This window comes from Dipodomys ordii, unplaced genomic scaffold (genome assembly GCF_000151885.1).
Source record: "Dipodomys ordii isolate 6190 unplaced genomic scaffold, Dord_2.0 Scaffold165, whole genome shotgun sequence".
Lineage (NCBI taxonomy): Eukaryota > Metazoa > Chordata > Mammalia > Rodentia > Heteromyidae > Dipodomys > Dipodomys ordii.
The window spans coordinates 155,366-170,499 of NW_012267381.1; the positions used below are offsets into that span (position 1 = coordinate 155,366).

General features: G+C 44.5%; 2 protein-coding genes across 4 annotated transcripts in view; one reads left to right on the forward strand and one right to left on the reverse strand.

Moving 5' to 3' along the window:
* Positions 1-18: 18 nt before the first annotated feature.
* Positions 19-7,460, forward strand: Ftsj3 (FtsJ homolog 3 (E. coli)). 3 transcript variants are annotated; one of them, XM_013033255.1, is made up of 23 exons: positions 19-82; positions 194-335; positions 421-506; positions 629-734; positions 1,109-1,155; positions 1,267-1,346; positions 1,904-2,003; positions 2,093-2,287; positions 2,368-2,483; positions 2,569-2,673; positions 2,755-2,855; positions 3,047-3,127; positions 3,217-3,360; positions 3,475-3,610; positions 5,119-5,300; positions 5,437-5,551; positions 5,628-5,893; positions 6,087-6,172; positions 6,259-6,358; positions 6,457-6,640; positions 6,726-6,820; positions 6,906-7,140; positions 7,178-7,460. In XM_013033255.1, the coding sequence occupies exons 3-22, from the start codon at positions 440-442 to the stop codon at positions 7,096-7,098; spliced, it is 2,499 nt and encodes an 832-aa protein (XP_012888709.1). In that variant the 5' UTR covers positions 19-82; positions 194-335; positions 421-439; the 3' UTR covers positions 7,099-7,140; positions 7,178-7,460. The 3 variants fall into 3 exon arrangements, with proteins under 3 accessions (XP_012888709.1, XP_012888708.1, XP_012888711.1); XM_013033254.1 differs by having other exon boundaries at positions 56-335; XM_013033257.1 differs by lacking the exons at positions 19-82; positions 194-335; positions 421-506 and having other exon boundaries at positions 651-932; positions 1,011-1,155.
* Positions 7,461-7,563: 103 nt separating this feature from the next.
* The window catches only part of Ddx42 (DEAD (Asp-Glu-Ala-Asp) box helicase 42), a 44,878-nt gene continuing 37,307 nt past the window's right edge, over positions 7,564-15,134 (reverse strand). Inside the window, exons 13-17 of the mRNA XM_013033236.1 lie at positions 14,132-14,408; positions 13,555-13,781; positions 13,220-13,330; positions 11,056-11,151; positions 7,564-9,153 (exon numbers count right to left, since the gene is read on the reverse strand). Coding sequence (XP_012888690.1) covers positions 8,467-9,153; positions 11,056-11,151; positions 13,220-13,330; positions 13,555-13,781; positions 14,132-14,408 — 1,398 coding nt within the window. The 3' untranslated portion in view covers positions 7,564-8,466. The remainder of the gene's footprint in view (positions 9,154-11,055; positions 11,152-13,219; positions 13,331-13,554; positions 13,782-14,131; positions 14,409-15,134) is intronic.

A 15,134-nucleotide genomic window follows, 5' to 3' on the forward strand; every position in this document is an offset into this window, starting at 1 on the left:
AGACTTCCAGGTCAATGGGCGGGACATGCGGCGAGTCGACCGTAATTGACCGCGGCCATGATTGAAGGGGCGGTTACTCCAGGTCAGGATCTGGAAGGAGATGCGGAAACATAGAACTCGTAATTATTGCGTCCTAGAGACTAGATTCTTAGATTTTGTAATGTTTTCCTGTCCTCAATTTTGAACTTGTAAGACCTGGAGATGGAAGATAATTTCTGGCAGCACTCAAGATGGCGAAAAACTTGGGCGCTTAGGAACCCCGGAAGCGGAAGCGGAATTACGTAAGCGGTCTACACGTGCGGCCCTGACCGTGGTGCTCTGGGCGCGGGGTGTTGGTGAGTGATTGCTGTGCGAAGTGGGAAACCGAGGCCGAGCCAAATGCGGGACCAGAGATATTCCTAACTTTTACTTTAATCGTAGGTTTGAGTGACATTCCACCATGGGCAAGAAGGGCAAAGTGGGCAAGAGCCGGCGGGACAAGTTCTATCACTTGGCTAAGGAAACCGGTGAGGGTTCAAGGAAACAGTCTGGGTCCGCAGGAGGGTTGGTGGGTTGTGAGGCGGGAGAAGCCCTGCCAGAAAAAGTGCTCCGCGGACATTGATCTGGGCCCCCCACCTCCACTTCCCAGGTTACCGTTCCCGCTCTGCTTTCAAGCTGATCCAACTCAATCGCCGCTTTCAGTTCCTGCAGAAAGCTCGAGCCTTGCTGGACTTGTGTGCTGCACCAGGAGGATGGTAACAGTTGGCATGGGTGGCTTCTGATGTCACCCTGTCCCTGGGTGTCTTAGAGTTGGCGCTGGGGAGGACGGATTCAGGGTCTCTTCCTGCAACCCCAGTACAGTTATTCCACCCTTAAACTAACGTATATACTACATGTTGAGGCTAGTTGCCTACTTGATTGTGGAGAAAAGGCTTGGATTTTGTAAAGATGGTGTATTCTGGGGGCTGGGAAGGTGGCTCAGCGGTAGAGCGCTTGCCTTGCATGCATGAGGCCCTGGGTTCGATTCCTCAGTATTCTGATCGTGTTACCTAACAGGTTATGAGTGAGAGAGAACATTTCCAATGGAGAGAGGCAGTCCTAGGTTTTTAAATCTTCATTTCTTTAATAGGTTGCAGGTGGCCGCCAAGTTTATGCCTGTATCCAGTCTTATTGTGGGTGAGTGCCTATTCTGGATCCTTAGGATGTATATGTATAAAGTACTTTGTTGTATATTTCTCTTTTTGTTTGAGGCTGCCATTTAAAGTACTGTGATCTGATTTCTTCCAGGAGTGGACCTGGTCCCAATCAAGCCTCTCCCCAATGTGGTGACTCTCCAGGAAGACATCACAACAGAACACTGTAGGCAGGTAATTTGAACCTCTCCTTTTTTTCTTTCCTTTTTTTTTTTTTCTGGCTGGTACTGATGTTTGAATTAGGATCTCTGGCTTGCTTGCTCAGCTGAGCTATGACTCAACCTAGCGTTTAGCTGGCTGATTGGAAGTAAAATCTTACAGAGTTTTCTGCCTGAGGTAGCTTTGAACCATGATTTTGTATATCTCAATCTCCAGTAGCTAAGATTACAGGTGTGAGCCACTGGCTTCTGCCAGTCACTTTTTAGACAAACATATATACTCAACTCCTAAAGACAAATTTGTTTCCTCTTAATCATACTTTGAGAACAGTGCCTATATAACATTTCTGTGACAAAGACCACAGCAATCCTAGTGTCCACCTGAGCCTTATTTATAGTCAGGGGTAGAGTTTGGAATTTAGGAGAGGACAGCCGTATTCAGGGAAGTCCTTACCCATGGATTCGCCATTATGCCATATGTTTTCATTTTGTTTCCTGTTGTTACCTCCAGTACCTGGCACATGACATGGCCCTTGGTGGGACTCTTAAGTAATTCCTTCTCTTTCTCATTAGGCCCTGAGGAAGGAGCTGAAGACCTGGAAGGTTGATGTTGTGCTCAATGATGGGGCCCCCAACGTCGGGGCTAGCTGGGTCCATGATGCTTACTCACAAGGTACAGGGAATGTGGAGCTTGAGAAGGGTCCACGTGGAGGTGTTGCCCCCTCAGGCTGCAGTTTCTCACCAATTGTCTTTTATCCACAGCCCACTTGACACTGATGGCTCTACGTTTGGCTTGTGATTTTTTGGCCCGTGGTGGCTGCTTTATCACGAAGGTTTTCCGTTCCCGTGACTATCAGCCCCTGCTGTGGATCTTCCAGCAACTGTTCCACCGTGTCCAGGCCACCAAGCCCCAAGCCTCTCGCCATGAATCAGCAGAAATCTTTGTAGTCTGTCAGGGTAAGCATTACCTCCTTCTGTTCCTTGACTTAGTTTCTCAATTACCAAACCACACTGTTAAATATATCTTGTCATTTTAGGATTCCTGGCTCCTGACAAGGTTGATAGTAAATTCTTTGATCCTAAGTTTGCTTTTAAAGAGGTTGAAGTTCAGGCTAAGACTGTTACTGAGTTGGTGACTAAGAAGAAGCCAAAGGTGTGTTTGGGTACTGAAACTCTGGGGAAGCTGGGCCCAGTGGGCCTTTCAGATACTCCAACTCTCTTTCTTGTCCTGTCTTAAGGCTGAAGGATATGCTGAGGGTGACCTTACTCTCTATCACCGAACCTCTGTCACTGACTTCCTGCGAGCTGCCAACCCTGTTGACTTTCTCTCCAAGGCCAGCGAAGTGAGTTCCTAGACTTGAGGGAGATAAGGGGCCCCAGAAACAGGGCCTAAGAATCTCCCCTGACTCCTTTTCCTCAAATAGATTTCAATAGATGATGAAGAGTTGGCACAGCATCCAGCTACCACTGAGGACATACGGGCTTGCTGTCAGGACATTAAAGTGCTGGGGCGCAAGGATCTCAGGTATGAAGTGGTGGAGGGGTAGAAGCCAGGACACAAAGGAAGACTTTGAAGACCATGATGTTGAATCTCTGGGGACTAGGATTTTTTTGTGCTAAAAGTTTGTGACTGAAATTTGAAGAGTGGGCTAAAAACAGGAGGGCTCAAGGATAGAGACAGAAATGTTTAGATCAGTAATGATATTTCCTGGGTAGGTCCCTACTGAACTGGAGAACAAAGCTTCGCCGATATGTAGCCAAGAAGCTGAAAGAGCAAGCAAAGGCACTGGATATCAGGTGAGCAGGGAAGTAAACCAGTGCAGGTGTGACTGGGTATTATGGGAATGTCTGGGGAAATAACCAAACTCCTTGGATTATTTTTTCAGCCTCAGCTCAGGAGAGGAAGAAGAAGGTGATGAAGAAGAGTCTACAGCTGAGACAAGGCAGCTCTCTAAGGAGGAGGAAGAGGAGGAGCAGTTGAACCAGACCTTGGCAGAGATGAAGGCCCAGGAAGTGGCAGAACTAAAGAGGTGAGGGGAGCTGAAGAGCAGCTTAGGAAGCCCCTAAATATGAGGGGGGAGGGGAAGAAAGGCAGAGAGAATAAATGTGACCATCTCTGAAGATTCCCTCAACTATCCCTTCAGGAAAAAAAAGAAGCTGCTACGAGAACAGAGGAAGCAGCGGGAGCGTGTAGAGCTGAAGATGGATCTGCCTGGGGTCTCCATTGCAGATGAGGGAGAGACTGGCATGTTCTCACTTCGAACCATCCGAGGTCACCAGGTGGGTTGGTGAGGTATGGATTTAGAAAACGAGGAGTTCAGGTGTCCAGAGGTGGGATGGAGATTGGGTTAATGCTCAGTGGGTGTGGTTGCTGTTTGCCTATAAAATGACTTAGTCACTGAAGTTGGAGACAAAGGGAGATATAGGAAAAAGGCCCGTTATTTAAAGGCCAAAAAGGAAACATACACCTAAAAGGATGAAATTAGGAACATTTGTCAAGTGTACAGACTAACCAAGAGATTTAGCCAAGGGCTTGGTTTATAAAAGAAGTACCAGGCACCTGGGTTACCAGTATGGGTGTCTCTCTGTAGAAGCACTGTTGAGTTCACTGTGTCCTAGTAGCTGCCTTCTGGGCTGATGTTTTTATTGAACAAAACATGCTTATCCTGATTTTTTTTTTTTTTAAATAGCATGGGCTGGGAATGTGGCTTAGTGGTAGAGTGCTTGCCTAGCATGCATGAAGCCCTGGGTCCAATTCCTCAGTACCACATAAACAGAAAAAACTGGAAGTGGTGCTGTGGCTGAAGTGGTACAGTGCTAGCCTTGAGCAAAAGGCAGCTTAGGGGGGAAAAATCCCAACAATTTCTCTTTAGCCTATAATTTTGGCTACTCAGGAGGCTGAGATCTGAGGATTGCAGTTCAAAGCCAGCCCGGGCAGGAAAATCCGTGAGACTCTTATCTCCAATAAACCACTAGAAAACTGGAAGTGGCGCCTTGAGCTGAAGAGCGCAGGGACAGCGCCCAAGCCCAGAGTTCAAGCCTCACACCAATCAAAAAAAAAAAAAAAAAAGCCAGCTCAAGGACAGTGCCTAGGCCCTGAGTTCAAGCCTCAGTGTATGTACACATACACACAGATTGTTGGTTGCAATCTCTGGTATGTTGTGCTAAATACTGTTAAAGTTCTGGGATTCAGGGGGTCAGTTCTGTTACCTGCAGTTACAGGAGCTCCTTTTTTCACAGTGTATAGATGTTTTTTGTTTGTTTTTGCCAGGCTTGGACTCTGGGCCTGGGGCACTGTCCCTGAACTTTTTTGCTCAAGGCTAGTGCTCTACCACTTGAACCACAGCTCCACTTCCAACTTTTGTGGTTAATTGGAGATGTCTTACGGGCTTTTCACCCCAGGTAGCTTCAAACCATGATCCTAACTTCTCAGCCCCCTGAGAAACTAGGATTACAGACCCTGAAGACCTTGCTCTAGGTGCTGTGATTGCCTCTTCCAAAAAAGCTAGGGTTACAGAGCAACCAAAACGAGCTTTAGATGGTATTCTCATGTGACTCAGGTGCCTTCTGAGAGTGAATTTAGTAAGAGGCTCAGGTATCATCTGTAATGCTAGATCAGTTTTGAGAGATTTTTAAACCAATGAAAGGAACAGATTAGAACCCTAGAGGGTTGCAGCTGGTTTATTTGTAAAAGGAGAATGATGTATTTGCTGAGTATGAACTAAGATAACTAACATGGTGAGAAGGATTATTTCCCTTAAATCCACAATGTTTTTGTTACACTTCAGTTACTAAAGGAAGTAACACAAGGGGACATGAGTGCTGCAGATACATTTCTGTCTGATCTGCCAAGGGATGACATCTACGTGTCAGATGCTGAGAGCGACGACGATTCTTCTTTGGACAGTGACCTAGATCCAGAGGAGCTGGCAGGATTAAGAGGACATCAGGGTGTCAAGAACCAAAAATGGTAAGGAGTATGTAAGACAGGAGACTGTGCTGCCACCCTCAGCATGACTCCTGAGGCAGTTAGCATGGTTACTGCCAGAGATGGGCAATGGTGAGAAAAGCCCTAAAGGTCTCCTAACTTTCCTTTGGATCTACAGTGTGCAATTTACTCAAGAAGATGATAAAGAGGAGGGAGAAGAGAATCCATTGCTGGTACCATTGGAAGAAAAGGCAGTACTGCAGGAAGAACAAGCCAACCTGTGGTTCTCAAAGGTAAGAGGAGGTTGAGGCAAGACTAAGTAGACATGAGCATTCCTTGGAAGAAGAGCAGTTGATTTCTCTATCATAGGATGGCTTCAGTGGGATTGAGGATGATGCCGACGAGGCCCTGGAGATCAGTCAGGCCCAGCTGCTGTACAAGAGCCGTCGGAAGGGGCAGCAACAGCCATCACCACCGCCACCATCAGTATCACCTTCTAGTTTGAAGACTAAAAAGAAATCTCCCCCATGTCAAGATGAAGTTCCTAAGGACACAGAAGCTTCCACTGGCCCTGGAGGGGAAGACAGACATGACAGTTCAGACAGTGACAGTAGTAGCAGTGAGGATGAAGCAAGGTAAGTGGGTGCACAGCTGAGAGAAGATAGAAAAGCAGTGGTTTGGTTAAGTTTTTAGCCTTGGCTTTAAGTACCAAAGAGGCAGGATTTCTGCAAGTTCCATAGTGGTTTTATGTAGGAAACAGGGTTAGTAAGGTAAAGTATGGTCTGAAAGGTGAGAGGGCTGAATATTCATAGTTGTCTTCTTCCACAGTTGGAAACAATCGCGTGGTAAAAAGCGTAGCCGTGGGCCTAAATCAGATGATGATGGGTTTGAAGTAGTGCCTATCGAGGACCCAGGTGAGAGCTCTGTACGCAGTGCAACAAAACCAATAGAAACTTTAGAGTTGGGAATCAGGCTTTTGCCTTTTTCCTTTCCTCTCTAGTGAAACATCGGATTTTGGACGCTGAAGGCCTTGCTCTCGGTGCTGTGATTGCCTCTTCCAAAAAGGCCAAGAGAGACCTCATAGATAATTCCTTCAACCGGTAAGGGGCCCAAGTATCATTAAGTGGGTGATTTCTTCCTTAGGAAACTTGGTAGTAGTGATTAGTGTTTACACCGGTGTTCTCTTCCCTCTACCCAGGTATGCATTTAATGAAGAAGAGGGAGAACTTCCAGAGTGGTTTGTGCAGGAAGAGAAGCAGCACCGGGTAAGGCAATTGCCTATTGATAAGAAGGAAGTGGAGCATTATCGGAAACGCTGGCGGGAAATTAATGCACGCCCTATCAAGAAAGTAGCCGAGGCCAAAGCCAGGAAGAAACGGAGGGTAAGTGATTGGTTCAGGCTTCCTGATGTTAAAAGCAAATGTATGCAGGGACAGGAGGTGTCACCTAACTAATGTTCCCTTCCAGATGCTGAAGAAGCTTGAACAAACCAAGAAGAAGGCAGAAGCTGTGGTGAATACAGTGGATATCTCAGAACGAGAAAAGGTGGCCCAGCTGCGAAGGTAAAGAGAGACACACTAGGTCACATGGGGTTAGCTTAAAGGAGCATTAGAAAAGAGGCCTCTAACCTGCTTTCTTCTATTTTAGTCTCTATAAGAAGGCTGGACTTGGCAAGGAGAAACGCCAAGTCACCTATGTTGTAGCCAAAAAAGGTGTAGGCCGTAAAGTACGGCGGCCAGCTGGCGTCCGGGGTCATTTCAAAGTGGTAGACTCCAGGATGAAGAAGGATCAGAGGGCACAGCAGCGGAAAGAACAGAAGAAAAAACACAAGCGGAAATGAGCTGAGCTATTTGGGCCCTGGCAACTAAAGACTAAGGGAAGATAGAGTTCACTGGCGTTACTGGTACCAGCTCTGCCCTTAGCTTATTACATAACAGCTGAAAAAACTGGAGCTCTTGGATACCTACAGTTCCACGGTGGTTTTGAGAGGCAAGAAGATGTCCTGCTACCTGAAGAATGGTTTCCCCACGACAGCACTGAGAGACTGTCTTGCATTGACAGACCCACAATTTTCCATGGAGAACTACAGGGTACTGGATAAACAGGGGAAATTAGTTTGTTGTAGCCTCTTGCTGGGCATGTAATCCTCAAGTCTTCCTTAGCTGAATAAAACGAAGCTAGAAGAAATGTCTTTACTGACAGTTTAATTAAGCAAACACTTCCCCACGTTTCACACCATGTGCTACACTGTTCCAATCATAATTTATGCACTACTATAAGGCAGAAATAACAAACAGTCCGCAGGTCCCAGTAGTAAAACATTTACTAGAGAGCAAGCAGGAAAGGAATGCACATCTTAAAAGAAACCTTCACAAAGTCACAAAATTCGAAGTTTGTATATTTCTTTTTATAAACAAGATAGAACAAAAATCATCAGAATCATTTCAGCAAAAGACTACCATTGGGGTAAGTTAAAAAAAAATACAATGAGATAGACACTTTAAAAGCTGTTGTTGGTTTTCTCTTTTTCATTTTAATTAACGATGCCTCAGACCTGGAGCAATCCTAGAATTCTTTCCAGGATCATCTTTTCCCTTCAATCATACTGGCTCTGAGATTCTCAAAGCCTGGTTGTGGAACGTGGCTTCTTCCTACATGTCTCAGGGCTGGATACAAACCTGGCTGGGGAACCTGAGCATTGGGTAGCTCCTTTCCCTGCAAACATCTGAAAGCACCAAATGGCTTCTCAAATAGTCCTTCAGTTCAATGGGTTGGGTTTGCAGAAGCCAACTCCTAAAATGGGGACTGCCTGGCCAAACAACTAAGAAAAGGAATTGGATTTATAGATGTTTACAAGGTGACATTTTAGTAAAAAATATAAGCTACTTATAAACCTAGAGTGAGTCTTGTGCCCTATAAGGCTCTCTCTTCCAAAGTATTTCCCACTTAACCCTTATAACAACTCACCTAGAGCCAGCAGAAGCTTCCCAGCTCTCATTGCATGCCAGGACTAAATAAAGCAGCTTCCCAAGGAAACATCTGAACAGTTATTCAGATGAAGGCATAATGTCTCTACACTCCAATTCTCCATTAGGAGCAAGGGGTCCTTATTCCTTAGACCCCAACCCAGCCCTGAGACACCTAGTTACCAAAATCTTTCTAAAAGTAAAATGAAAGACAACTGATTTCACTCTGTGGCACATACCCTCTAACTGTCCCATCGACTTTTCTTGCGTTTGGGTGGTTCTGGGACAGCGAAACCATCAGCTGTCTTATCTGTCTTACTGTCTATCTTGCTGTTGTCCATCTTGGGGTCCACCTTGCTTTCACGATTACAACCTTCTTTCCTGCTTTCTCCGTTTCGGCCATCATTTGCTCCCCGGCCCTCACCATGCCGGCCTGCATTTCCTCCATGCCTGTTCTCTCCATGCCGATGGCTGTCAGTGTGCCGGCTGCTGCTGCTTTCTGTGTAACGGTATCCATCTCCGTGGCGACCACCATCTCCATGACGGGGGCTATCACCATGCCGATTGCCACTCTCTCCATGGCTATGACGGCCACCAGCCCGGTTCTCTGTATATCTCTCTCTTTTCCCATTGCCACCCCCAATCCCTTCTCGACTATTATTCCCTGAAGCTGTGTTGTTAACTCCTTGGGCTCCGATGGAAGGGTAGGTCACTGGTGCACTGCTGATGTTCCCAGTATTGCTAAAGCCTGGCATGCTTTTTGTGACACCAGTGACAGGGCTGTCAGGACTGCTGGGACCCTGTTGTGCTGAATTAGTTGGAACAGAATTCAAGCTTCCTGCACTAGTCCATCCACTTGCCCCAGCAGCAGAGCTTCCAGCCTTCTGATTACTTAAGCTGGCTGCAACAAAGTGACTCTTGTACTGCGACTAAAAAAGAGACACCAAGAATGAGTATTCAAAACAAAACAAAAACACCTGAGTTCAAGAAACTTGGGTATACATAAGCTTGATAATGGTGAAAGTATACAGAAACTCGAGATTAGCTATGATATCTTGGTATTGTTTTAACTAGTATCCTGATGGCCTTACAATACAAGCCCTTTTGTTCTTGTGCAGTAAAGAACTGAGATGGACGCAATGTACTGAGAATTACACCTAATAGGCTAGAATAAAGCACCACTGTGTATAAAAGTTGGACACATTCATGGTCTACAGTTTTTTACTTAAAGTTAAAAACCCCCAAAAGTTCTGAACACTCAAAATATTTTAAAAGTTTGACGGGGGCTTTATATTACATGTTAAATGGGCTAGAGGTAGCAGTAGAATGCTTGTTTAGCATGTAACAAGGCCCTGCGTCTGATCTCCAGGCTGAGTATGACAGCAAAACCTAATTTGAACTTTAAAGGCTATCATTCAGCAGGGTGCTGGTGACTCACACCTGTAATCCTAGCTACTCAGGAAGATAAGATCTGAAGATATTGGTTCAAAGCCAGCCTGGGCAGGAAAGTCCATGAGACTCTTATCTCCAACTAAACACAAAAACACAAGTGGAGCTGTGGCTCTAAATGGAAGAGCGCAAGCTTTGAACCAAAGAGCTCAGAGACAGTGTGAAGGCCCCAGAGTTCAAGCCCAATGACACACATAAAAAAAAAGCTATGTGGTTTCAAAATTAATAATAATCTTTCTTTACTAGGGTGTTAAATGTCACACCATGTATCACATTATTGTTCTCAAATCTAAAAAGGAAACCTTAGCCAAGGTACCCAGGTGAATAAATATGGAAAATGGAAATGGATGCAATTGGAGGATATCCATACTGAGACAAGCCAAGCTCAAATGACAAAATAGTGTGTTTTAATTCATGTGGAATCTAAACCTAAAAGATACAGATCCATTTAGGTATAAATATAGATGAACCCAGAACATGACTACTAAGGAGCTGAGGAAGGGAAAAAAGGTGAACAATTTTGAAAGAGAATTAATATAGCTGAAATAGACTGCAACTTGTAAAAACATGTTAAACTTGGGAAAAAGAATGGCTAAAAGGAGAATAAGTGGAACAGATTGTGAAACGTATATGTGGAAATATAACAATAAAATTCTCCTCGGGGCTGGGAAGGTGGCTCAGTGGTAGAGCACTTGCCTTGCATGCATGAGGCCCTGGGTTCGATTCCTCAGCACCACATAAGCAAAAAGAAAAAAGCCGGAAGTGGCGCTGTGGCTCAAATGGTAGAGTGCTAGCCTTGAGCTGAAGAGCTGAGGGACAGCACCCAGGCCCATAGTTCAGGTCCCACAACCGGACCCAAAAATAAAATAAAATTCTCCTCTGTATAATGAATATAAGCTAATATAAATAAGTACTCAAATTCTGAATTCCTAAGGTTTCTGAATTCCTATATTAATAAGAACCCCAAAATCTTGGAACCATCAGTATAGAGACCCATAAAATGTGTGCATTAAGACCCACCTAGTGAAAATGCCAACTAGTTAAAAGTAGTATGGAAAAAAAGATAGGCTCAGAGTTCTTGTGAGGTCACAGAATCAAACTGATCTCAGCCCCAAAAGAAGGCTCTCAAGTAAAATGCCAATTACATTGCCTTAGAGGTGGGACAACACCAGACTGTGGAACCACTGTCTCACACATGATCAGCACAAGAGTTCCTCAAACTCTATATTTGTTCTCTAGGCTAGCTACTATTAAGTTTGTATGTGAACTCTAAGCAGTAAGAAAGTCCTAAATCTACCATGAAGTCTACAAGCTAAATACCATCTCAGGAAGGCCCAAGGATACTGTTAATAGCTTTTTAAATGAAATGTCAATTTTCAAACCTGAAAAGCTGCTTTCATTGCTGTTAGCCGATCTCCCATGGCTCCTGTGGAGGGCTTATACGCCTCATAATTGCTCATTACATTATTTCCTCGGTCCTAAAAAATAAACACACCAATGAAGATGGAAGAATAGGTGGGAAAGCAACTATACAGATGGGATCTCTGAGGCAAGAACTGCAGTGCAACTGGAGCTAGGTATTTTTAAGAAAATTATGCTTTGTGAAAAAAAGTGCAGCAATGATGGGTCACTTTAAAATGTAAACACCTAGGGCTGGGAAGGTAGCTCAGTGGTAGAGTGCTTGCCTTGCATGCATGAGGCCCTGGGTTTGATTCCTCAGCACCACAGAAGCAGAAGCAGCCCGAAGTGACGCTGTGGCTCAAGTGGTAGAGCGCTAGCCTTGAGCTGAAGAGCTAAGGGACAGTGCCCAGGCCCAGAGTTCAGGCCCCACGACCAGACCCCCCCAAAAAATGTAAACACCTCAAAACCCACTAATTATATAATTATATTCCTGAGAATTAAAGTTAATAATCAGAAATGCAGTCAGATTATAATGCACTGTTATGTATTATTACATAAGGATTCAGTTAAGTAAAAATTACATTAAAGATGAAAAGGAAATCAATACAGCACATTATGTAACTGCTTAGGCTGTGAATCAAGACCATTAAGGATCAGAGTCTCCGCTTCAACTTTTATCAAGTGTATGACTTTAGGCGCTTCAATTTTACTATCTGCACTTATTTTTATTGGGTTAAAGACTGGCTTACTTTTAAGAAAAGTAAATAAATGGGAGTTTGTATTTAACCATACAGCTATGAACTCCAATTATTTTTTGTTTATTTTTTAATTGGTCCTAGGGCTTGAATTCTGGGCCTGGGCGCTGTCCCTGAGCTCTTCAGCTCAAGGCAAATGCGCTACCACTTGAGCCACAGCACCACTTCCAGTTTTCTGATGGTTAATTGTAGATAAGAGTTTCATGGACTTCTGCCTGGGCTGGCTTTGAACTGTGATCTTTAGGTCTCAACCTCTTGAGTAGCTAGGATTACAGGAGTGAGCCACTGATGCCTGGCTGAATTCTAATTATTAAAATTTGAATATTATACTGCCAAATTTGTTATTAATAAATTGATTTATTTTAAAAGTTATTGAAATATTTTAAATCTGCTGAAGTTAGGCTAAAACAAAATTAGTCATGGGGGAGGGGAGACAAAAGAGAGTAACAGAGGGGAAGAACCTGACATTGTATGCATCTATGGACATGTCACATGAAATCTCTTTGTACAATTGATGCTAATGAAAAGTGTGGGAAGCTGGGCTCCAGTGGCTCACGCCTGTAATCCTAGCTACTCAGGAGGCTGAGAGCTGAGGATCGCGGTTCATAGCCAGCCAGAGCAGGGAAAATCTGTGAGAATCTAATCTACAATTAGTCAAACAGAAAAAACCCAAAAACCTAGAACTGTGGCTCAAGTGGTAGAGCAATAAATAGCCTTGAGCAAAAGAGTTCAGGAATAGTGCCCAGGCTCCAAGTTCAAGCTCCAGTACCTATATTAAGAGAGAGAGAGAAAGAGAGAGAGAGAAATCTTGGTGACAATCAGGAAAATTTAAATATGGATTGGGAGGGTTGCAGTTGCAAACTAAACTCAAGCAAATAGTGAGATTCCCATCAACAAACAGGTGTGGTACCCAAGTTTATAATTCTAGCTAAGTGGGAGGTGTAGGTAGGAGGATAGCATTCTGAGGCTGGATCGCTCTCTAGACCCTTAGAAAAATAGAGCAAAAGGGCTGGATGAGTAGTGTAGTTGCTTATCTAATGTGAGGCCCTAGATTTAAAACCTGCTACTGAGCCGGGCACTGGTGGCTCACGCCTGTAATCCTAGCTACTCAGGAGGCTGAGATCTGAGGATCGCGGTTCAAAGCCAGCCCGGGCAGGAGAGACCGTGAGACTCCTATCTCCAATAAAACACCAGAAAACCGGAAGTGGCGCTGTAGCTCAAGTGGTAGAGCGCTCACCTTGAGCTGAAGAGCTGAGGGACAGCGCCCAGGCCCAGAGTTCAAGCCCCACGACCGACAAAAAAAAAAAAAAAAACCTGCTACTGAAAAGCACCCCCACCAAAGTGCTGCTTTTAAATCCAGAATTCTGATTCACAGATAGTTTGAACTTACTGTGTTCTCAGAGCCCAGACCAGGCCGTTCCCTATAGCCCAAGCCTCCTCCACCAATGTTCAGCTTTTTGCCTTTCCCTCCTTTGAATCGTGACTTCCGAAACCAGGCATTCTGCAATAAACACAATTTAAGGTTAAGCTCAAGCAAGGAAGGAGAACCTTTTCAACAAAGTCACTTGAAAAGTGAGAGCAATCCATGACAAGAGGATAGTGCAGATATCCCAGGACACCTTATAACTACCCCTTCCTTCTGCCGACTTTCTTGTCCTGCTTGTTATTTCCCTTCCTTGCCTGTTATATTATCAGGAACAATCGGAAGTATGTTCAGCCCCTTACCTGCATTGCCAGATCTAGGAGCTCCTTGGAAACATGTTGATTGGCCCCTTCCAAGTTCCGGACGAGGTCACCAGCAAAATTGCTGTCCTTGGGGGTCAGTAAGGTATAGGCCACGCCCTTCTCACCTGCTCTTCCAGTGCGGCCAATTCTATGAGTATGGGTATCAATGTCTCGTGCCACATCATAATTAATGACAGTTTTAATTGAAGGAATGTCCAGACCACGGGCTAAAATATAAAGCAATCCAATTATTTTCTTTCACCTACAGACAAAAAAATCAAATTAACTAAAAAGAATCCACATTTCCCTTAACTAACCTAGGCAAAGGGCATGAGTTTGGTGAGCTTCCCTCTATACATACACATAAGCTAGCCTCTAGAAGAAGCAGCACAACATAGATTCCATGATCCTAGGCTACCTAATAATAGGAACCTCTATTGTTTGCCAACAATAATCTGCCATACCTGCCATGAATTGCAGAACTATGCACTCAGCCAGTTCTGATGCTATAGATCTTATTACAAGACATGCATCCTTATACACAGAGATTAAGGTTATTGGGAAATTCATACTCTACCTGCAACATCTGTGGCCACTAGGACTGGGATGTCTTTCTTCTTAAAATCAGAAATGACCTTGTTTCTCTCACTTTGATCCATGTCTCCATGGAGCAGTCCAAGATTATGACCCTCCTGCTTAAGGTTATTGGCTAGCTCTTCAGCATTGGCTTTTTTAGTAACAAACAGGAGAACACTCCCAGAGGAAGTAAACTCCACCAGACGCCGGGTAAGCCAGTTCCATTTACTAGGCCCAGAATGGAGTATCTCTACAATCTGTGTCACATCTTCATTTGCCTAAAAAAATGAAAATAAAACAGATGATTGTGATACTGGTGCCAAAGGACACGCGAAGGACCAGACATTGTTTTCTGTCTACATCTGAAGAACTTCCAACAATTCCTGTTCCCTCTGGGCCTTCCTTCAATTTGGCAAGTACAGATCAGAACTTAATCCCTCCTCTCAAATCACTGGCTCTCTACCTCGCCCTGGCTGGTACACATGTCTATCTAATTTGTATGTCTAATACTTCAAAACACTTTTTAAATATGCTTATTTAGATTAGTTCTAATGGAATAAACTTCTAATCACTATTCCAAGCACAATTCAAACATGAACACAAAAGGCATTCAGAAATGAAAATTGGCTGGGCGCCGGTGGCTCACGCCTATAATCCTAGCTACTCAAGAGGCTGAGCTCTGAGGATGGCAATTCAAAGCCAGCCCAGGCAGGAAAGGCCATGAAACTCTTATTTTCAATAAACCACCAGAAAACCAGAAGTGGCGCTGTAGCTCAAGTGGTAGAGAGATAGCCCTAAACTGAAGAGCTGAGGCACAGGGCTCAGGCCCATGACCCACCAAAAAAAAAAAAAGAAAAGAAAACTGGTTAGCGTTAAGATGCTAACTAGATAGAAAACATGGCAACAGGCCGGGTGCTGGTGGCTCACGCCTGTAATCCTAGCTACTCAGGAGGCTGAGATCTGAGGATCGCGGTTCAAAGCCAGCCCGGGCAGGAGAGACCGTG

Excerpts from the sequence above, each read along its gene's own strand:
- Ftsj3 (XM_013033255.1), top strand. The coding sequence starts at position 440 with ATGGGCAAGAAGGGCAAAGTGGGCAAGAGCCGGCGGGACAAGTTCTAT. Across the intron at positions 3,128-3,216 it reads GCAAAGGCACTGGATATCAG|CCTCAGCTCAGGAGAGGAAG; the intron begins GTGAGCAGGGAA and ends TTATTTTTTCAG. Across the intron at positions 5,301-5,436 it reads GGTGTCAAGAACCAAAAATG|TGTGCAATTTACTCAAGAAG; the intron begins GTAAGGAGTATG and ends TTGGATCTACAG.